Source organism: Natator depressus, chromosome 12 (genome assembly GCF_965152275.1).
Source record: "Natator depressus isolate rNatDep1 chromosome 12, rNatDep2.hap1, whole genome shotgun sequence".
Taxonomy (NCBI): domain Eukaryota; kingdom Metazoa; phylum Chordata; order Testudines; family Cheloniidae; genus Natator; species Natator depressus.
The window spans coordinates 16,303,293-16,326,578 of record NC_134245.1 but is presented as its reverse complement, the minus strand read 5'-3'; the positions used below and the strand labels follow the sequence as shown (position 1 = coordinate 16,326,578).

Below are 23,286 nucleotides of genomic sequence, written 5' to 3'. Positions count from 1 at the left end.
GCACCTCCTGTTGACAGATTTATGGATCAATGTTAGCATACGTCTCTGGGGTTGCACACCTGTGCCTTTTAGCCGAGTATAATAATAGTGCATTTTCATCCATGGATCCCAGAGCTCTTCACAAAAGTAAGTATCATTAACTCCATTTTACAGATCAGAAATTGAGGACCAAAGCAGTTTAAATATCTCATCCTGCACCACAGAGTAAGTCTGTGGCAGAGCAGAAATTGAATTTGGGTTTCCTGACAACCAGAGCTGCCTAAATAATACCTCCTCTACTAACAAGAAGAGATTTGGGGAATCTAAGAGGAGCCTTGTAGAATAACAGAAGTTATCCATCTAGAGCAGCTTTTAGATCGAGGCCTTATGCTGTGGGAGAACCTGCGTTCAAACAGGGAGACAATCTGGATGTTCTCACAAAAAACTTTGAAAATTACAAACTAAATCTGTAAGGTCCCAATCAAAGGCCATTGGAGTCAATGGAAAGTCTCTTGTTGACCTCAGGGATTTTTGGATCACATCCTAAATGAATGCTGTCTACTGCGTAATGAGGCACGATACTCCGCATTTATTGTTTGTGCTTTTTTCTCAGTGTAGCATACAGTGGGTAATATAGCTTCACCATCCTAAGGCACCTGGAAACCATCTCAAAGAAACTATCTGGCTTGTTGTGGAAACCTAAAAAAAAAAACCAACAATTTTTGGGGATTTGGTTGAGCTTCTCCAGCATGGAAACTGGATGAAGATTCTTCCTCACCCCTACTCCTTTAAATCTGGTCTTCAGGATAATTCGTGTCATAGGCAGGATAAAAGAGGCAGGGGGAAAGGAAAGAATACTGATGACCCTGTCACTGGTAAAGAGCTTAGAGGATAGTTAGAACAAAGTACAGCAAATGTCTAAATCTCAAAACTGAACACATGGCCCTCTGAAGGGACTTTAAAATGAATTTAAATATAGCCGCAGGTGGATTTATTGTCTTAGTTCCCTTTCATCTTGAAGACTAGATATTTTTCATCTGGAGATAGTTCTTTTCCGATTAAAAGTTTTCGCACTGGTTCTTCAGAAGTAATATTTGAATTTCCAGAAAAGCTACTCATGTATTAGCTTCAAATTCAGTGTAAGGTAGGACAGTATTATCTATCAGAAGTTCTTGGAATAGAGTATCCAAACACATCTCAATCAGCATAGTAAGGCAAAGGCCACACAAATAATAGTGTGATAAGTGTTCATGGTGGAGGTGATTTTGAAAGACTTTGGAACAGCTTCTAAAAACATAGAAACTCCTGACTTCAATTTTACCCCAAACAAGAGGTGCCAATACCAGTGACATTCAATCTGCAATGAACATCTAGGCTAAGATGTCCCCTCAGAGACAGCATTGGTTGTCTACTAATTTTATTTGCTGACACATGAGTTCTTACTCCTGGTGTTTTTTGCAAGTTGAAGGCATGCAAAAGGTCAAAATTTTAATAATCTCTTGGGTTTTTTCTCTCCCAGATTCATGCTGTATGTGTTCTGTAGAGTCCTTGCCAAACTGTAATAGAAATCTCACGTTTCAAATTAACTGAACTAACTTGACCAGGCTGACAGCTTTTGTGTGCACATTTATATGAGTGAACATAAAAAGGAAGGTTCTACTAACCGCTGAAAACCAAGGTGAAAGGCCTCCATTTCAGTATTGTGGCTACCTGCTTTCCAGCAGCTGAGGAATGTATGAGAAATACCACAGAGGGATGTGAAACTGGTGTCTTTCTACCATGTTGGAAGGTGTGTTGAGGATCTGGGACTGGGACAAGACAGATGCAACATGCACTTTAAAAGCACTTTCTGTCAGTCGACCTGCAGCTTTGCCTGGTTATGTAAAACACCTTTGTTCCTCTGCCACTTCTTTGAGGGTCCTCTCTACGGGGGTTGGCTGACATTCTCCCTATAGTATATATTTTCACTCCCTCTTGAGGCCTCACATTACTACCAAAGACAACTCAATGGGGCACTCTTCAGAGCACATTGGTGTTGCTCCTCAATTAGAGGATGTGCAACAGTGATACAAGTTTTCTTTATGATTGTTATTATTTTGTTTTAAAAAAAACTTTCTCTAACTTCACAACATAGTGCCAGCAGGTGTAGTTGCCTCTTCATTCTTCAGCTGGAGGCAAGACACTGGGAATTGGTGAAGCAATCAGTTCTCTGAACAGCTGTACCTTGTGGTAATATATCGTGACTCTAGAGAGAAATTTTTTATTTATTTTTTAAAAAGGAGCCTCCATGCTTAGAATCTGAAGAGGAATAACCCAGTTGTAATGGATCACAGACGAATAAAATTAGGGGTAGATAAGTCAAATTTATCTTTTTACCCAAAAGACTCGAGCTTGCCACTTCTGCTTAATAAACTGAATTACTACAGCTACTATGTATATTTTAATGCTGGTCTAGCTGAAGTCACCTAGACTTCTGTCCCAAGTGGAAGCTGCTTTGCATTTGCCTTACAGAAAGTAGAATCCCAATGAATTTTTTTCATCATTAAGTCGTTTAAAAAAGCAATTTTTAAAAATATACGTAGAGTTTACATAAATAGGAGAGGGTGCAACTCTGCCCCATGGTGAGAAATGATTAGACTTGTACTAAAGCATACATGTGTGGGTGTTAGCCTTTGTAGTTTTGTCTTTTCCACTGAGTGGTTTTCTGCATGGTTCATGTATCTGTTAATTTTGTGTTGTTTTTCTGGTGATGTTTCTGTTCAGCTATGTCATTGAGAGGCTGAGGATATGAATGGATTGATAGAAATTTGTATAATGCTGCAGGTATACAAAATGCTTTATAAACATGGCGATAGGAAGCCCTTGCCACCAGGGGCTTAGAATCCTAGTGCAGGCAGCTACAGTACAGTCGAAAAGATCAGGAGTAAAAAGCAGAGCAGGTAGCACTGAAGAACAGAGTAATGTTTGAGGCGTGATTTTCAAATGTGTAAGTGGGCAATGCATGACCAAAATGTGTGCTTAACTTGGGGGTGCAGTTATGATTGCCCACCTAATCATGGTAATAGTTTCCACAGTCGGCCATTTATACCTATAACGCGTTGTTTGGATACTCACACAATTAACACATTTAATGAGAAGCTAGCAAAGAGCCCTCTCCAAATATATCTGTCTACAGGCTATAATGGTAGAGGTGTCTGGATTTCAGACCGGAATATGGAGCAGATATGATGATGCTCGTGGACAAGACAATAGTTCTATATTTATATTCTTGGACTTTGTGGCAGCACTCAACATGGTTGGAATCAAGAAAGACCCTGAAATAGTTCAAGGCTTTACCCAGAGGTACCCAAATACTTCTGTGTATCAGCTCCTCTGTCCCCAAGGCGCTCTCATCTGTGCAGTATCAAAATGTTCAATCCTCTCTTGGCCTATTGATACCTATATGCAGCTATTGGGCAAAAGTGAGAGAATTCTTGGGCTCAATTGCCAATGATATACAGATGGCATTCAGCTCTGTTATGCCTTCACATCATATGCTAGGGGTAGTCAATAGGCGGTGCTTGGAACCATGGAAGGGGATGAGAGCTCAAATATAGACAGGAGTACCACCGTGCGGAACCTGGGAGGCAAAGACAAGGAACTTAGCAGAAGGAGAGTTAGCGAGGGGGGTTGAGGGAAAAGAGTGACATGGACAGAACAATGGGAAAGGAAGAATTTTCTGATTGTAGCATTTTAGATAGCTGGGGATGTGAATCCAATAGTCTGGAGATGGCCAGAAGGAATGTCTTGACTTCAGCAATTCAGAAGATCATGTCTGTATTAAAATTGAACAGAGTGGTTAGGGCTCAGATTGGGGTTAAAAAAAAAAATAGACTTCCCAGTGTTTTAGAATTCAGTGTGGAGTTCGAGCCTACTGCAAAGGGGAGCAGAAGGTGGGATTGTCTGACTATAACCAGCTAAGTAGAAGTCTGGACTAGGGAGCTTTTAAAAATGGCTTTTCTTCCTTATGTATGTATATACTGAGCTGCATTTCTGAGGGAGTTGCACTAATTAACTCTTCTCTCTACTCCTACCCCCTTAAATCTCAGTTGATTACAGTGGCACCTATCAGAAAAGAATATGTGGGACACAAGGTCTTTACTGCTGAAGTCAGCCAGGCAGCTGTTAACAGCTTTGAAGCAGATGTCTGAGCTTGAGTTTTAGTCATTTTGTATGATTTGTGTTGATAGCTAACAGGGGCTAACTTATTTATCTGGGAAACTCCCACTGAGGTGCAAACACTTGCTGTAGATGGGATCCTGTTTGGCAACCTATAGAAATGGCACACTGGAATACTCCTTCTACATAAACTTTTCTTTTCTTTACTCTTTCAAACATTTGCTGACCTCATTTATATAGTATGTCACAGGGTACATCTGGTTTTGGTTGTTTCATGACTTGGTGTTCCAGTTGGAAAATGCAGTGTTGTGATTTAAAACACGGTGTCAGGACTGTGATATATCTCAGATATCTAAGACTTACACATGGCTGCTTTTGCTCTCTTAGGCACCCGTCCTCTAGTACAATTTGCTAACGTGGACCCTTGCATCCATGCAGAGCAGAAGGGTATATGCGAGCAGAATCTGATGCAAGATCGGAATTTTAATTTGGTCTTTCATCACAACTACTATTTCATCAAGCAGATATTTCCTTTGGTTCTTTTAAAGACGTTCCTTCATGTTCTTCTTTGGGTATGCTCATCTGATTAATGCCCTGCCTCTTCTCATTAACATCATTTATTTTTCCGTTGCCAACATGTATGCTACACCGTCGCCTGGCTCTGTTGTCGTATTACATTTTCAGAATTGGTGTAGCCAATGCATTTCCCCCATCTCAGCCTGAAGAAAGAGATTGTCTAAATAATCTTTTTAAAACAATACTTGTGCGTAACTGGAAGAACTCTGCATTTTTTACAATAGAGAAGAAATCAGGATTGTTGTAGATAACTTTCCCCGAGCCATTGTCTTTTTTTCTTCATTTCTGAGAATTATTATATGTGAAATGTCCAGAACACTTTTCACAAGCAGAGGGCATTATGGCACTTATATAGGTTGTGACATCTGGCTTTGGGGTGTTAAAAGATACTGTGATACTTGTTTCCAGTGCAATTTGTTCACCAAAACAATAGTGATATTTGGATCAGTGCTACTTTTTGTGGCTTAGTTTTTCAGTTTCTCCCGTAAGATCTTAGTATAACAGTAGATATTTTTAGGGTCCAGTTTCCCACACCTCTATTGCATAAATGTCTGTCTATCAGAAATAATGCATGTCATAATCTTACTGGCACGAAAGAGCAAATTTAATTGGCAGCTGATGAGTTCTAGCTGTCTAGATATGTCAGTAAATTGTGCAAGTGTTGCTGTCGTCAGCTTTAGGACTGGGTTGTCAATTCATATGCCATTTAACACTAGTATTACTGCTTTACACCATCAACAAAAACATTCCCAGAAGTTGGTGAGTCATAATAATTTGGCTTAAGGGGAAAAATAATTATTTAAAATTTAGTTTGTATGAACTCACTACCATAACTTAACTGAATAACTAGGAGCTACAGGGAGTGAAGCTAGAACTAGCATGTAAAAATATTTACATAAGGCCCATTTAATGATTAAAATGAGAAAATAGGGAGTCCAACTCATAGAATATTAACTATTTGCTTTCCCCTCTTATGCATTCTTTTTCTCAGTTCCTGCCTGTTGAGGTATCAGTTGCTAAAGATGCATTTTATTAGCTTATTTATTGGGTGTTGTTTTTTACAGTGAAATACCTTTTGCCTTTAAAAGAAAAGGTTTTGTTTGTTTGTAATTTAGCTATGACCAAGAAAACTTCTTATAAATAAATAAGTTACAAGACTCCAAGGTTTGTCAATATGGCTCAATGGATTTCATAATTTCCTCTGGCCCAGAAGATAACAAGATTAGGCATCAGCACTTGGGAGTCCTATCCAATGCCTATACTGCTAAAGTTGGAGTTCTAGAGGTGGGGGCTACAGAGTGGAAGTTATTCCCCTGTGGGTGGAATGTTAAAAGCAAGGTGATTTCAGCTTATAGAAATCACAGCTGTCCCATGGCTCTTTTCTAAGAAAATAAGTGGTAAATCAACATTTCTGCTCAGTTCAAAAGCAGCTGCTAAATATGTAGGGGTATATGAACGAATTATGGTACCATGTTTGTCTGCATAGTCACTACACTACCTAGCTCATTACCATACAGTCATTGGAGGGGCTCTTGAGTGTGGAAGGCACTGTTTCAGGGACCCAAAGAAAATGATGACACGTACCTGTTCAAAGGGGCATTTGAAAATGCAAGAAGAAACTAAAAGTTGTAGTATATTTACAACTGAACTTATCCTAGTGTTCTCAGGGCTTGGACTTGAGCTCTGCTTTAATAGTGCAAGTAAGTCAAAAGTTCTTGTTAATATGAAGAACTCTCCTCACACTTTTTTTTAACACAGTAGTGAAAGTAAACACTGATTTTCACAAGTGCATTTGTGTCCCTTAATTTTAAAAACTCCTAACTTCACAAATCTTTTGTGTTACTGTCATAAAACCAGGGTCTGTTATTTCCTAAGGTTTTTTTTCCTTTTCATGTCCCCCAAACAGTCCTGTGTGTACAGCTTAAATGAGAGAGATAGATATGTTAATGGTGTGATTTCATACCTACTCGTATAATCAGATGTTAGTGTGAGGACTTCGCACAGAATCTACCCTTGAGTGCCATGCAGAGGCAGCTACATCTACTTCTTCAAGTTAATTCTTTGATGCTTGTCTCTCCACCTTATGCCAATGTCTGTGCCTACACATATGAGGATGTTATTGTCAGGCCCTTAGTTAGTTAGTTTTGGAGCTATCATCCTCTTGCAGAAATGTGGTAATGACCAACTGCAGCATTTAATAGCATTTCCCTTCCTTCTATGCCCATTCCTTCCTTTGTTTATTTTGGAGATAAGGGCTGGTGCTCATCAACACTTATTAAGAAAGAAGGGGCTCTAATAGATATTTTAAAATAAAAACAAAGCTTCAGAAAGAGGTTGTGGGGATTTGCTGCTTGGAAGAATAAATTCAAAATGGCTGCTCTGATGGCGCTGCAAAAACCCTATAGTTTTATCCAGCACAATCATGCCTTTCAGTGAGATTCATTCTCATGCGGTGGCTGCAGATTTGGGCCACCAGTTCATAACTTTATTTAAAATGTACATGCACAAGGAGAAAGGGAAGTTTTCAGGTTCTTCAGGGTTGTTCAGACAACAGTGCATTCTGTAGAATCTAATTAAAAAACGCGGGTACAGAAATTGGTCTCAGAGTTCCCAGGGTCTTATTTCTTGCTTTAGTTACCTCCTGGTCTGCAGAAAGGAGACAGCTGGTAACTGCTAACAAGTCACTTAGAAAGGTAGGGCAATGTACAGTCTCTGAAGGTTAAAAAATTGCTGAGCCTCTGTCAGTCTCTTTAAGAAAATGAAATGAAGTGATACTCATCTTGATTAGATGACCTCAATAAATAAGCTAATGAATACAACCAGTCCTCCTTTTGGAGAGATACTGACTTACCCTTGTCTTCCTGCAGAAGCGTCCCTGCCCGCTGCCCCTAATTCCCGGGTGAATGCCAACTTTATTGGCTTTGTGTTTCTTAACGATCTCTGCAGTAAAGGTATATTGGCCATGAATGGGATACTTCAAACTTTTAGAACTGTACCTTTTCCTTTCTCTCTGTTATCATAAACACTCATGAAATGGTGCGTATGTGCATGAGGAAGATGACTGCATTGTGAGGGCTAGTTGCGTTATGATTTATAACATTTGTCATTAACTTTGGAATCAAATTAGGTATTTGATTAATGTTTCAATGTTTTGTAAAGCCATTAAATCTTTTTTTTTCTTTGTACCTCTTATTTCTACAGGATTCGTCTGGTGAAGGTTACAGAGAGACAATTGGTGATGAACACTTTCGTCTAGAAGGTACATGAAGAACAGTTCTCCTGGGTTAATACTAAGGCATATTTGGAAAATTCAAACAAGGTCATAAAGTGTGAATTCTGTGACTAATAGTATGTAGTCTGTATGGGGAGTGTCATTATCTTTGGTGGCTAATAAGACAGGAATACACCATATTTCTGAAACCCTGTACACCATATTCTGTACACCATATTTCTGTAAATCCACAAATCTAGATGATGTCTACACTTTGAGCCAGGAGTGTGATTCCCAGCTCAAGTAGACATAGTCACACTAGCGCTCATCAAGCTAGCGCACTAAAAATAGCCGCGTAACCATGGCAGCACAGCTAGCAGTGAGCAGTGGCAGGGGCTAGCTGCCCCAGGTGCAAACCCTCAGGGACCCCTTGGGAAAGTACTTGGGGTGGCTGGTCCAGTGCCATCGCTCACTGCTGCCTCGGCTGTGGTGGCTTCTGTTTGCGAGATAGCTCCATGAAAGCTAATGTGAGTATGTCCACTTGCACTGGGAATCACACCCCCCAGCTCCAAGTGCAGATGTGTAGCCACAGTCTGATTGTGGCATAGAGACCAGATTTGTTAATCTCCAATAAGAATTAGAGATTCTTGCTCAGCACATCTTACACAAAAGAGCAGATGTCATTATTTGTGCAGCTCTCTGGTCTATGAGGCTAAATTTGCCTCTTCTGTAATTGTGGCTCTAACAGTAGTGGAAAATGGTGTAGCTCTGCTGTGAAGGGAACAGCAGGATTGTACCCCTCCTGTGTGCCAAAGAACACAGCTTAATGGGGCTTCTTGCACCCTAATGGGTTGGGTATGGGGATGAGGAACGCAGAGTTGAGGACATTGGATCTTCAACTGCATAGTTCTACTAGCTATCCTGCCCTGTGTAGCAAAGACACAACAGCCATGGGACTGCTGAAGCACTTATGAGATTGTCCCTTACACAGTGGCTAGTTACCTTGGCTGTGCACTATACTTAGGTTATGGGCTAATGGAAGCAATGTCCCCAATTAGTTCAATGTAAGGAACCATACCAAGTATTATTTAGACAATACCACCATTCTATACAATGGCTACTTGTGTGTGTGGTTAGAAGACTCTGTATAAAAATGTCCTTGGATTTTAAGGTCATGTGCTCTTGGTAAATGAGGTTTGGTATCACTGAGACTGTAGATGAATCTCCTGTTTTGAAAAAGATAGAGATGGATACTGCATGAGGTTGCTTAGCGGAAGCTCCAGTGGAAGAATTCATTAAGACCGCTGTCTAGAATGATGAGTTCATACTTTTGCAGTTAGAAGCTGGGTGTCTTCTAACAGTAGATTTGGACATTGTTCAGTACCTACGTAGTGGAAGAGTTCATTTTACAGAACGCAAGTCCTTCAATATTTTTGGGTTCCCCCTTGTAAGTTCTAACCAGATCCAACTCTGAATAATTCGTGAGTTCTGCTGGGGTCGCAGCACTAGATGGCACCTATGCAGTTTTTCACATCAATAACCCCATACCCTTTCACTGTTTGTCAAGATTCCCATCCAGAACTCATCTTTGTGTTGGTGGAACTGAAGGTGCCAAAAATACATGTCCCCCATCAGTTAATATGGCTTCTGCAGTTCTGCTCTGCTAGTCCAGTAGAACTTTCTCTGCTTGTTTCTTCCTGAGTGGTGAGTCTAGGTTCTGAGCCTCCTCTTGCTTTTCTCTAGCAAATGATTCTTGGAGCATCTTTATTCCTTTGGGGATGGAAGCATAAAGTTTTAAATTTCATTTAGAAGCTGCTGCCTAATTTATATGAGAAGGGGCATGTAAACTATTGGTCTGCATTAGAACATAAGAACTGCCATACTGAGTCAGACCAAAGGTCCATCTAGCCTAGTATCCCGTCTTCCGACAGTGGCCAATGCCAAGTGCCCCAGAGGGAATTGTTACCTGCACAAAATTCTCTGTCACTCACACACTCTAGGGGCACCCACCCTTATCCCGTTCCTAGGGCTCAGGCGTAACCCTATCAATTTAGCCACCCACCCTCACCTTTCTGTGGGTTTGTGGGGTCTTTTACCAGTGAAAGAACCTTACCCAGCAATATCCTACCTAACTTCTATTTATTAACAATCCCCAAAACCAGACGGCACACGCTACACATACAGTGCTCACCATTCCCAGTAAGGTAGATGAACTTTTCTTCATGGCCAGTCAGGATCAGGTCCATCTGGGGGAATCCAGTTTCTGCACGGTGTCATTGGCAGAGTGTTGAGGTCTGGCAGCTTTGTTCTTGGGGTTGTGTCCTGGAGCTGGTTCCCAAAGAACTTTTGGACCCCAGTTTAAATAGTGAAACTGGAGTCCTGGGGTGAACCTATACCTTAACCAATCATTATACTAAAATTTTACTAACCAATCCTAACAAAATTCTCTAACCAATAGTACCCCACCACCTTAATTAATTTACACCTAGCAAAATTAATTATGTAACCAACTGAAACAATCAAAGAACCAGACAGAGATCATACAGACAAACAATAGGGATGTGGGGACCATAATGACAAAACAATAAAGAAGTATAGATTTCACAGCTACAATTGTTGATAAATGATTTCTTGCCAGACAGCATGCTAGCAAACTTAAGTTTTCTTTAACCATCTTAAGATCTGTTTCTTTATCTGGTGATAGTGGGTGCTATGAGGAGGGGGTCTCCTTCTTAACAGCCTGATATTACATTGTAATTTAGATGGAATGTGAGGATGTGACTTCCTGCTTCTAAGCTAATGGCTGCTGCTCTTTTAACCTAGCTGCAGACGAAGGCCTTATCCTTACAATATGAACGGTAGATATAATGTGCTGAAATCAAACAGAGAGTTTGTAAAAATGACCATTACCAGGGTAACACCTGTCCATTTCTGTTGGGTTGGTGTTGGCAAAACCCAGCTCTCAGGAAGCGTTGTGGAATTGCTGAAAGAAACTAGCTTAAAACCATCAGCTGATTTAAAAGCTACTTTTTCACATAGAATTTTAGTTTCTCTCTTTGCATAGAATTAAAAACTGAGCTTCAATGAGTTGTGATAACATTATCTATATTAGTGCTAGGGTTCGTAGCATGGCCAGCTACTGGTTTTATTTTTAAAAATATGTAGTTCATGCCAGAGGAACAAACAAACTCTGTGGTAAAACTATATATGAGAGCTGTCAAGCGGATCATCTTATATTTAGGATACTGAACTGGGACTCAAAAGATCATCCACTCTAACAGTGTCTGCATCTTAGTTCCCCATCTGTAAAATGGGTTAAATAATAATTCACTCTTCTGTCTATATCATCTGTTTAGCTTGTAAGTCCTTTGGAGAAGAGATTATTTCTTACTATATGTTTGTTCAATATGGCCCCAGTCTCAGCAGGGGCCTCTGAGAGCTGCTGTAATATAAATAATAATTAATAATTGTCATTATTAAACCAACATTTGGAAACAGTTGCCACATCTGAGATTGCTACAGTTTTTACCTTCATTTAGAATAGGTGATGTCTGTGGTAATGCTTGGCAGATGTTGTTGAATTTTTAATAGACAGAATTATAGTAAAAGCCAATTTTATGCTGGATATGAAAAGCCAGTAAAATTAATAATTCCATTCACAATGTGTCTCATTTTGTCTTTTTCATCTAATTATATTGTGGTGTATAATACACAACTCTACGTCTAATCGTGGTTTGCTTTGGTTGTGGCATTGCACTATACAGCAAACATAACACCCAGTAGCAGGATTCTTTACTAGAGAGTAAAACTGCTCTTGGCACTTTTAGGCTATTATATTTTGTCATTGCAGCTCAATGCCAAGAAGTGCAGTTCACATTATTACTTCCAGTGTGTCTCATTCGTATGAAGAAGCTGAGTAGTGAGGGCAGGAGGTAGATGAGTGTAGGTGGTCCTTTCTCACTCCCTGGAGCCCGGGAAGAATTTTGCCCTGGCACTCTTGCAGCTGGAAGGAAGGTAACTGTTCTCTCTCAGGATTTTCTTGCTTAAATGCACACTGGGAAGGCGTTGTCTTGTTCTAAAAAGACAGCAAATTTACCCGTCCCTTTCTGATACCTACGTGCCCTGCTTTCCCCATTAGTAACAATTCTATCCACTTTTCCAGAACAGTTTCTTTAATGTGGCTTAATTGTGTCAAATCAAAATGCTTTCAGACTTTTCAGTGCATCCACACTACCCTTCTTGGAGTCCTGTTGGATACTTCCTCTTGCAGGGGTAATGGACTATTAGAACAGCAATGAAGCTACCTCTTTCCAGTGAAGTTCAAACATGGCTCTGTAACATGGTTATGGATACAAAGGACAACTAGTTCTAACAATTTTCTATACAGAAACTGCTTATGTAAAGTAGAAGTGGATATTTTAGATAAATAGATCTAACTACATAAAATAGTTTTATGGCCCCCTCTATTAGTGTACTGTGAGCACCCCACCATCTTTAGTGTATTTATCCCCCATGAGGTAGAGAAGTACTACTGTACAGATGGAAAACTGAGGCACAAAAAGACTAAATGACTTGCCCAAGGTCAAATAGGAAGTCTATGGTAGGGCAGGGATTTGAACCCCCAACTATCAGACAATCAGCTTAACCACGGGACTGTATTTCCTCTCTGCATTTGTAGGGGTTGAGAAGAGGTGAGCAAATCAATGGTTTATTTCAGCGGGGGCAGAACCTGGCACTTCTGCAGTTTGGGACAGGTGAAGATTTCCTGTGCTGGATTCTGGTGCTTTATAGTGTTAGGGTTTGTCTGTACAGAGCAGCAATGCGCACGATGGGGGTGTGATTTATAAAGTGCTATTGCATTGTGCATTAATTGGTCTGTGTAAGACCCTGCTGGTGTGCACTAAAAGTTCTGTTTTGAATAGCACTACATTAAAGCACACTCAGGATCTTTTAGTGCACACCATATCCTAGACCTTGTGGGTCTATGTAAACAAATTAATGTGTGGTGTATTAGTTCACTTTAGAAATCGCTACCCCCTTAGTGCACATTGCTGCTCCATGTAGACACACCCTTATCTACCTGGAGCTGTTTCTCCTTCACCTGGTCCTCTTTAACTGGTCCTATATTTCTGGACTGCCAAACTCCCTTGATGGTACTTTGACATACAATTATATGTTATCTAGCTTTTTTTTTAATCAAGAAAACTGAGGAAGAAAACAGCATTTCATGGATTTGCAGAAAAGCCCAGCAGGTCACAACAGTCCATTGGGGGAGATTCATAGCATTCACACAGAGAGACTTGATTAGAGAATAAGTCAGAGTTCTTTAGAAGAGTCACACTAAAAAGACAATGTGGTAATAGGAGAAATAATTGAATTCCTTCATTTGTTTTACATAGCCAAGTTCATTACCTTTCTTTTTTTTTTAAAGCCATCTGAGCAGCAAAGATAAAAAGAACTGTCTTAGCAGTCCAAAAAAGAGCTGGATTTAACTTCTGTGTTGTTATGTAAAGCTTGATCAAATCCTTTCGTTTTAACAGACTTAACTGGCCAACAGCAAAAGGCTCGGGATTCTGGGATTAAGATTGGTAAAAGGACTGGTGCATTAGTGCTTTCTTTTGAACTATAGAAAGAACAAAGTAAACATCAAAAGCATTAAGCCATGAGTGCGGATTGTTGACTCAATGTTGCCGCATGACAAGAGGTTAGAACTCAATAGTGGCTACTCTGTTTACTGAGTGCCATGCAGAAAGAAACAGTTTGACCAGAACTGTCTATTATTTTCAGCACCTGCCTTTGATTTCACCGCTGTGTAAAATGAAAATTTTGGATTTTCTCTTATATGGTCAATGGGCACCTTAAAGGAACTCAAGGTCAGTGGAGATGAACTGAGCCACACATGTAACCTACTCTTTGTGATTCTTTTTCCTTTTTCTCCCTCTGTCACTGGTAATTCAGAATTTAGGAATACAGAATATGTGCCATACAGTGGACACACTTTTATAATACTCAGTCTGTTTTCAGCAGTAATTCCCTATTTTATGTATAGAGAATTTCACTGGAAGGAATATTATCTCTGAACCTTGAACAAACTTTTAAAGTGCACTCACAGTACATCGTAGTCTTGAGGAAATTTTTTGAAATGTCTGGTATGGATACAAGCAATATTATCTGTAGGTAAAATATTTTTGAGCATACCTTGGTTACTTAATCTGTTATTATTTATAGTGCCTAGGAGCTTTGTGCTAGCCCAGGGGTGGCCAACCTGTGGCTCCGGAGAGGTTAATATGCGGCTCGTTGCATAGGCACCAACTCTGGGGCTGGAGCTACGGGCGCCAATTTTCCATTGTGCTACAGGGTGCTCGCTGCTCAACCCCTGGCTCTGCTCCAGGCCCCGGCCCCACTCCACTCCTTCCCCCAAGGCCCCTGCCCCTTCCCCTGAGTGAGCTGCACCCTTGCTCCTCCTCCCTCCCCACCCCACGAGCCTTCTGCACACCACAAAACAGCTGACCGTGGCGGGCGGGAGCTGCAGGGATGGAGGGTTAGGAGCTGATGGGCGGTGCTGCTGGCAGGTGGGAGACACTGGGGGCGGGAGGGGGAAAGACTGGGGGCTGCTGACATGTTACTTTGGCTCTTTGGCCATGCACATTGGTAAATTCTGGCTCCTTCTTCTCAGGCTCAGGTTGGCCACCCCTGGGCTTGACAATGGACATATAACAAAAGCACAGTCCCTGCCCCGGTGATTTTAAAATCTAAGTAACTCTACATAATTTAGTGTCTTCGTTTATGAACGTTATAATTTCTTTCACATTGAAAATATAAATAATTTTCTAGGCATTGTTTACATGCAGTATATAAACCATTTGAGCATATATGGAAAATACATAGGTTGCACCTTGCTATGGAAAGGATCACTTGACAAAAGATGAGTTATGCAGTCATGCACGGTTGCCTAATAGTCTTCAAGCTGTTATTACCTACTTAGTGCCATTAGTGCACATGGTACTTTACAGACAGGGAAGGAAAGGCTCCCTTTCCCCAGCAGTTTACAGTTTAATAGCTATTCATCACTAATATCACAACCCACACCCCTTTAATTGTACATTAAAGTGGTTGCTCTTTTATTGTCAGCAATCTGGTGTGTAATGAGTTAACTGCATTTTTATGGTTTATTAATAATCCTCTGTGCTTAGCGTGTTACTCACATACAGCAAAACCTGTGTTTTTGGTCCCCTCTGGTGATCATCTGTTTAGTGGCTGCAAAATTTTGAGATTGCCCATCTTTCCTTTATTAACTCCCCCTATTAAAGCTGCCATCTGTGAAATGCATCTTCAGCTGCACACTGACCCACTCGCAGTAGCTACATTTTTCTGCCAAAACAGCTGGTCTCCACCCAGACTGGTAGCTGATAAGCTGGTTACTGTAAATTGGAAAGGGCACCAGTGAACCTAGAAAAAAGAAGCAGAGGAGGGCGCCAAGCAAAAACTGCTTAGTTTGGCAGATAGAAGAAAAGTCACCAAAGAACATGAGCCTGGTAGATTAGCCAAAGTTTTCCTGTGGTCAGACAAAGATCCAGGAAATTATAAGAAACAGGTAGGCTGTTTGCCATGAGTGGGAGGAAAATCTTATGGTATAAAGCACTTAAAAAAAGTAAAATTGTTCCCTAACATTAACCATTCCTTTTAAGGAGTTTGGTATTTGGATCACAAACCTTTTACTTCTAGGGCTATCGTTTTCAAACTGGTGTATGCAAGCTCTCGTCGGGGGTATGCGAGAAAAATCCTGTAATGGTGGACAACATACTTTATTGAGTGAGATTTGGCAATCTAATCATGGGAATATTATGACCCTATCTAGGATGAGGTATGCGGTAGACTGCATTATTTGGAAGGAGGTTTGCAGCCTAAAAAGTTTGAAAACCCCTATACGAGGGTCACGGTTTCAACTGTAGTGATGTAAAAAAGTACTGATAAAAAGCTGTTGCCTTCCAGTTGCTGTCCATAGCCTTTGTGAAATCAGTCAGTGGTCTCCGTCCATTTCCAAGAGGATCGTGACAGTTGGTACCAACTGCCACTTTCTGGCAATTGTAGCAGAGAAACCACTGATAGAATGGGCATGAAAAATGAGCTACTCTGTCACCTCTAAAAGTGACCCTTCCTCTCAGGGGCCTATTTCCGATCCTCCGTCTGCTCACGCATCTAGGCAGAGTTCCTCTGGGCGGCGTCTGCTGGCTCCCTTGACACCTTCGAGGAGCAGTGGGCGCTGTCCAGAGTTCTCTGCTCGGTGTCCCCATCAGGTTCCCTTCATTTAGCCCTGTGACCTCACTCCCGTCCCTGTTAAATCTTTAGTTGTCCCCTGTACTTAATTGAAATCCTGGACCTTGCGGATCCTCCCCTTAGGCTGGGGGAGGTCCTTTAGCCTGCACACTTCCCGCATCCCAACAGGAAAATTAAGACACATAGCTCAGCAGGGAACATAGCAAGCCACAGTCTAACTGTACTATACATGTTCTCTGTTTGTAGGAGTTCAGTCTCCAGAGCTGACAGTCCAGCACCACCTACAAGCACCAGCATTCACTAAAATTCTTTTGAATTGCACTTTTCCCCCATAGTTTAAATGCCAGAATGTTTTCTCTTAGATTTTTAACCTATTACATTGGTCTGGAGAGATTATACATGTTACAAATTATTTAGTGCTTTTGTCTCTAGGTCTGAAGTCATTTTACAAAGTGGTATCACCATTTTAGAGACTGAGAAACACAGACCAAAGACATTAAGTAACTTGCCCAAGGGCACATTAACAGAGCTAGGACTAAAAACCTGACTTGCTGATTCCCAGTCCAGTTCTCTATCCACCGGACCATGCTGGTGAGATGCTTTAAAGGTATAATACAAAACTTTTTCCAAAACCAGTAAAAGCTCCTCTTTTCTTGCCAATGACTTTTACATAAAGGTAACTAGTTACACAAAATTAAAAACGTATTAGTAACTTAACCATTTGTTAATTTCATGATGAAGCTGAGGAAGTGAAAAAATGAGTGAGGGAGTTGCAGAGTGCAGGTCAAATTCCTTGAATATTCTTCAAAAATGTGGAAACTTTTAAAATATTTTAAATACATTAGAATATTCCCACCTCTCTTCCTTTCACGCAGTGTTGGCAATGTTTCCCACTATCCTGTAGTTACAGACAAGCTACATACCAAGATGCCATAAAAAGGATCAAATAACATCAGAAATATTAAACTATCTGACCCTGCTTACATAATGAGCAAGATCTCAGCTGGCAAAATATCTTCTCTAGCTACAGCTTTTGAACATCCCTGGTTCTGAGTTACCAAAAGGTCACAAAATCAGTTCAGCCCATTAGTAGACTGAGGCAGATTATGTCGTCTTTTACACCTGTACAGCCTCATGGAGTCAGTGAGGTTGCAGATGGGAGAAGCAGTTGATCCAATGTGTACCGTACTAAGATAGATATTACTGTACGTGTGCAGCAGGATAAAAATGCTGTTCAACTTTGCCCCGGGATAACCGTCATTATGACCAAATAATAAAATTAAGGGAACACATCAGTTGAGAGTTTGAAACCAATCTTTTTGGAAAGATGATGAATATCAGTGGCTTCACTTAGTCTGCTTGAAGAACAAAGATCCTTTTCTACTTTTAATTTCCCAGCAACGATTATTGCCAGTTATTTTTCTCGTCACCTTGACCACGGCTTCTAGAGTTTTTTATTAAACATATTTCTGAAAAGTGAGTCAAAATGCCAGTCTCTCTCCTGCCCTCTCAAGTGACACCAGATTTATGCCACCATAAGTGCAAAGATGCTTTGACCGTTGATTTCTCAGAAGAGAGATGTTGGTTCCAAAGTTCCCACCTTCAAAGTGGTTGTCAGGTTTCATTTAGAAACCTGCAGTCAGGATCACCTCCAATAGGCCTTACACCCTGTTTCTAGCAACGACTTCAAAATCAGTTCAGTTGTGTTTGACTTTCACAAAAATATCTGCCTTGCCAAGGCAACACATTCTTGCTTGTCTTTAGAGGTGTGGTCACTTCAGCCAGGTTTTAGAGAGCTGGGTGCTCCTCCATTGGGCTTTTGTTTAGCCCCCCATATGCATGCTGCTGGAAGCCCCTCTTGTCACGTCCAGGGATTTCACATGATCACATCTCTCATGACTGACTCTGTGGCATGCAAGGACGTGATTTGTAGCAAGATTAAACAGTCGCTGCTTTTCCATCAGGGGGTTCAAAAGTAGGAAACCCATTTAGCTGGTGTCAAATTTCGAAACCTTCTCTCCTTAAAGTTTGTAAAGGGAGTCACATTCCAGGAGACCTTGGGCTGGATGTTTTAGATACAACAACCCTGTCAGCTTGCTGAACCTAACAAATACACTAGGCATGTACATGCAGACACACAGATGCAATTGCAGTAAAAAGCATATTGCTTTTGCCAGCTTGCTGTCCTAAATTCAAAGTGTATATCAGTCAGGGTGCTTTTGTATGCTTCAACTCCACTTCTGCTGCAGTCGCTACAGAAACCCAAAGTTTTACCTCAACAGGCAGAACAAGTGTCCTTTGTTACCTAGACAGATTACAGCTTTTTCTAAAGTCTGCTCTTCATAAAAGCCCAGCTTGAACAGTGGAAATTCTGACTTGCCTCAGATACTGAGGAGACTTTTATAGTTTCAAGTAGCTCCAGGGTTATATTTTAAAAGTTAAATTTCATCACATGCTTTAAGTTTTTTTGGGGGGTGGGAGGGAAGATGTGATATTTTTAGAGGGAAAAAAGTTTTTTTTTCTCTCTCTCTCTCTCTCCACCTTTTTTCTTAACAGATGTTTCATCTCAATCATATCCAAACCTCAAAGCATAAGTAGCAGTCAACCTTAGTCTCCTGTGGAGAAAAAGATAAAATATCATTTGTTTGGAGGAGGAGGAGGAGGAGGAGGTGTGTGTGTGTGTGTGTGTGTGTGTGTGTGTGTGTGTGTGTGTGTGTGTGTGTGTGTGTGTGTGTGTGTGTGTGTGTGTGTGTGTGTAACCACAACTAGTCTGTGCGTAAAAGCAAATAGTAAATGCAGCACGATGGGGTTGTGGAAATGAACCTCAAGCAATATTTCTGCTCTCAAAAAAGCCTGGAGTCCAGCTGCTCTGGTTAGATGGAAATTCCCAACATGGGTGGGGGTGGGGGGGAAGGGGAAGAGGAAAAGAAAAACTTCCAGTAATCAGATTTTTCTTGCTCTGTAAATCAGAATCCAGCAATCCAAGTCCTCTAACCAATGGAGGATGTAATACAAAGTGCCCAACGTTGTACTGTAAAGGATTTAAAACTTCTTTTTTTGGGGGGAACAGCACTTGTAAACCAAAATATCCAGAAGGAATTTTCACAGGGCTCTGGAGAAACCTCAGAGTTTTGCTGTGCACTGCATTCTGTGCTGTGATCAGGACTACAGCCTGTTGTGGGAATGGCTGAGGTGATTCAGTGCAGCCATGAACTACTTGTATAAAAGATTTATAGGGGAGGAAAGTCATATTCCCTCTTAAGGATTTGTATGTGTGAAGCTAAAATCTGGTGGTTTGGGGTCCCCCTCCCAGCTCTTAAAGGAGTCTTTCTTGAGAGTGCAACTGCACAAATGTGGGGGAGAAAAAAGGATATTCGTGGAGGAGGCGAGGGGGGTTATGCCAGGGGAAGGCTATCTTAAGTCCTAGCTAGGTCTTTGTAAGTGCCTCATTGACAGGGCTTACCCGTAGCACATCTCCTGGTGCCCTGTCCCTAGACTATCAGCATCTTCTGCACCATAGCAGTCTCCCCACTACTGAGGTCTGCAGCCCAGGTTCCACTGGTAAGAAGTGAATATGGCTTAGATTACAAGAAACACTTTTTATTAAAAATCTGCAGTCGTATAGCTTAAGAAACAAGATGTCTGATTTCACACAAATGGAGTAGTTTAATGGCTGACTCTCCGTTTTGAAACACCTTAACTATCTGGGACAATAAGAAGGGTTGACTTGTCCTTTAGACGTTCTTCAGCTCAGGAACTGTCTTCATCTGTGTTTGCACAGCACAATGGGACTCTAATCTAGATTGGGATCTGTGGGTGCTGCTATGATTAATAGTAATATTATTACCAAGATTGAATGCCATGCAGTTTGTGTGGGAGTCCTTAGATTGTGACATTAAAAATGAAATCTTGTATGCGCTATATAGACTTTAAAGATCCCATGCCATGCTCTATAAAACTAGGGTTTTTCCACAGTATCTTTGCATAAGATTTCCCCTCTTCCTCTAGATCAGTGGTTCTCAACCAGAGGTACATGTACCCCTTGGGGTACGCCAGGATCTGCCAGGGGGTACATCAACTCATCTAGATATTTGCCTAATTTTACAACAGTCTACATAAAAAGCATTAGCAAAGTCAATACAAACTAAAATGTCATACAGTTATACTGCTCTGTATACTATATGCTGAAATTCAAGTACAATATTCATATTCCAAATGATTTATTTTATAATTGTATAGTAAAAATGAGAAAGTCAGCAATTTTTCAGTAATAGAGTGCTGTGACACTCTTGTATTGTTATGTCTGATTTTGTAAGCAAGTAGTTTTTAAGTGAGGTGAAACTTGGGGGTACACAAGACAAATCAGACTCCTGAAAGGTGTTCAGTAGTCTGGAAAGGTTGAGAACCACTGCTCTAGATTGTGATATGCAGTGTGCTTGCTGTACATCAGCCAAGTTCCATTCTGCATTAAGAGATGACTGCATTTCATTAGTGCTTTATGGCTGCAGTAACATGCTTTGGGATGAAAGACAATATAGAAATGTCAGATAGTGTGTGTGTGTTTGAATATGGTTAGCTTTATGATGGACTGTGGGGAGACACAAATTTTAGACCGTAGCTGCCTTATAGATCATAAGTATTATAGCTGAACTGAAAGTAAGATCTCTGGTTCAAGGTTACCTGAGTGTTTCCATTTTAAAACCTTATTTTTAACTGAATTTTAGTAATCCAAGAATCTTCATTGTTTGGAGTTTGAAACTTTCCAGGCTTGGTTTCAGTACCTGAAGGTGAATTTTGGGGGAAAGTTTGAGCAAAAGCTCATCTTGATGGTTTGCAAGTGTTAGCTGTAGTGATGGCTGTGACATTTTCTGATTTAAAAAAAAAAGGCAACGTATTTTTGATGATTTTTTTTCTCTATTTTCCAGTCAACTATATTGATGGAGGGACCAATCCAGGCACATTATAGACAGATAGACATACACTCTGTAGAGTTTAGGTTTGGATCTGAACTTTCCTGAAGCTGGAGGGATTCCTATTCACATCCATCATGAATTATGGGGGTTTTCTAATCTTTTTTATTTTTAATAACTGGGGACACAAAACAGCCACATCTCCTCAATCTGGGTCTGATCCAATGTCATTTTAAGTCAATGAACTGATGCTCATTGGGTCATGCCGTATATCCATATCTTCATTTTACAACAAGCCCAATTGACAGAAACATATGGTGTAATTGGTGTTTTTGTCAGGAGAGTGTAAGGTCATGTACTCACCACCTGTAGCACTCCCTTGGGTTGGGGTGCAATACTAGAAAGGGTACTTGTCCATGGCACCTGCTACTGGCCATCTGCCTCTCGCTGGGTCTTCCTCTTCCTCATAAAGTTCAGGCCCCTTCCAGGGGTCCAATTGAAAGTCCAAATCAAATGCCCAAACTAATAGTTCTTCTACCTCTCTCAGGTACCACTGAAGTCCTGTACTGCTTGGCCCCTTCTCCTAGCACCTCCAGAGCTTCTCTGATCTAGCTTCTTCCCCTAATGCCTCCCTTCTCCAGGGACTCTGGAAACTTCCATTAGGGATCTCCTGGATCTTTTTAGTCCCTATCTTGGGCCTCTCCCACAAGAACCTACTCTGCTCCATGTTGGTTCTTCTACCTGTCTTCCAACATGTATGAGCCCTATCTCAGGGCTCCCCACACTCAGGAGCCTACCCTGCTCCCAGTGGGTTCTCCTTCCTGCAGAAGAATCCTGCCTTCTCTGTAGTATCTCCCTAACAGCTAAGCTCAGCACTGTTTAAGGAGTCCTCCACAGCTGGGGTCAGTCACTCTAACTCCATTACACCCATCAGGGATTACTAAGTGCCCTATGTTGCCAGTTCATCAGTGAGGCTGAGGGATAGCTGCTAAGTCATGGGCAAGTTGTGCCCTGTCTTGCCTTGTAGGGCCAGCTGGCCCATGATAGACAGCTTTGCCACAAACACCCTCCTGTTCATTTTCATCAGCTTGCCCTTTTCTACAGCCACTTTGAATTGAAAAGAGAAACGGGATGGGATGAATATTTGATATGTGCATGAATCATGCAATGTGCAGGTATTCATACGAATACTTCAGAAGAGTCTAAAATGACCTCAGCTAGTCACGGCAGCTGCCATTTTATTTCTCCTGCAATTATTTAAACTCTTCAGGTAATAATAGGATGCTAGTTGCTCTAAATATACCTTCTAATTCAAATAGATTTTGTAAAACTGCAAGAATAAATGTCAGATTCTGATCTCCGTTACTCTTGTGTAAATCCAGCATAATTCCAGATGTCAAAGGAGTGGAGCACACTTAGATCAGAACCTGGCTCTTGGTATCTTACCTTCTCCAATGATTTACATTAGTATCTGAATTATACAACAATTAGTGTATTAGGTCAAATAACACAAACGTGAATTTTTCCCATCCTTCATGGCAAACCAGTTATACATAATCCAATATTTTCCGAGATAAAAACAAGAGCCAGCCTTTTCTATTTCAAAGGAAAACAGCAGCCATTTTCAGATTAAAAATAGATAGCAAAAGTGAACACACAGGCAAAGTTAATAAAGATCTACTTGGAAGAAGAAATAAAATAGCAGTGAAGTATTGCAGACCCTTCCTTCAAGGTTTGTGTGCCTAGCTCTCTCATTTTTTCCCTAAACCTACCCTCCTCTATCTGTAGTTTAGATATTTAGCAGGTATGGAGTGAAGTGTACAGAGTTCCTAAAATAAAAACCACTTCTACTGCCTTTGCTTCAATCAAAACAGCTCTGTTTTTTTGTGAATTGACTTTAGAGCCATCCTCTGAAATTAGCAAAATACTTAGGGCCAAATTTGGCCTTTTGCTGTGCTTACAGAATGCCTACTGAGGGTTAAGGGTGCTCTGTGCACACATCCTAGAGGAAAATGTGGTCCTTGTATTGCATTTACTAACTCTTTACCTTTGTTCACTTAGCTGGAACTGAAGCAAATTTCTTGCTTTAGCAAGACTTGCTGCTTACATGTGGATTCCAAATGTGTCTCCTTCAATACGGGAAGGCAACTGATACCGTATTACACTAGATCAATG

The 23,286-nt window shown here is 40.9% G+C and overlaps 1 protein-coding gene across 1 annotated transcript in view; it reads left to right on the top strand.

Annotated features, from left to right (window-relative positions):
- The window catches only part of NKD1 (NKD inhibitor of Wnt signaling pathway 1), a 147,026-nt gene that overhangs the window by 80,234 nt on the left and 43,506 nt on the right, over positions 1–23,286 (top strand). Inside the window, exon 4 of the mRNA XM_074968626.1 lies at positions 7,915–7,972. Coding sequence (XP_074824727.1) covers positions 7,915–7,972 — 58 coding nt within the window. The remainder of the gene's footprint in view (positions 1–7,914; positions 7,973–23,286) is intronic.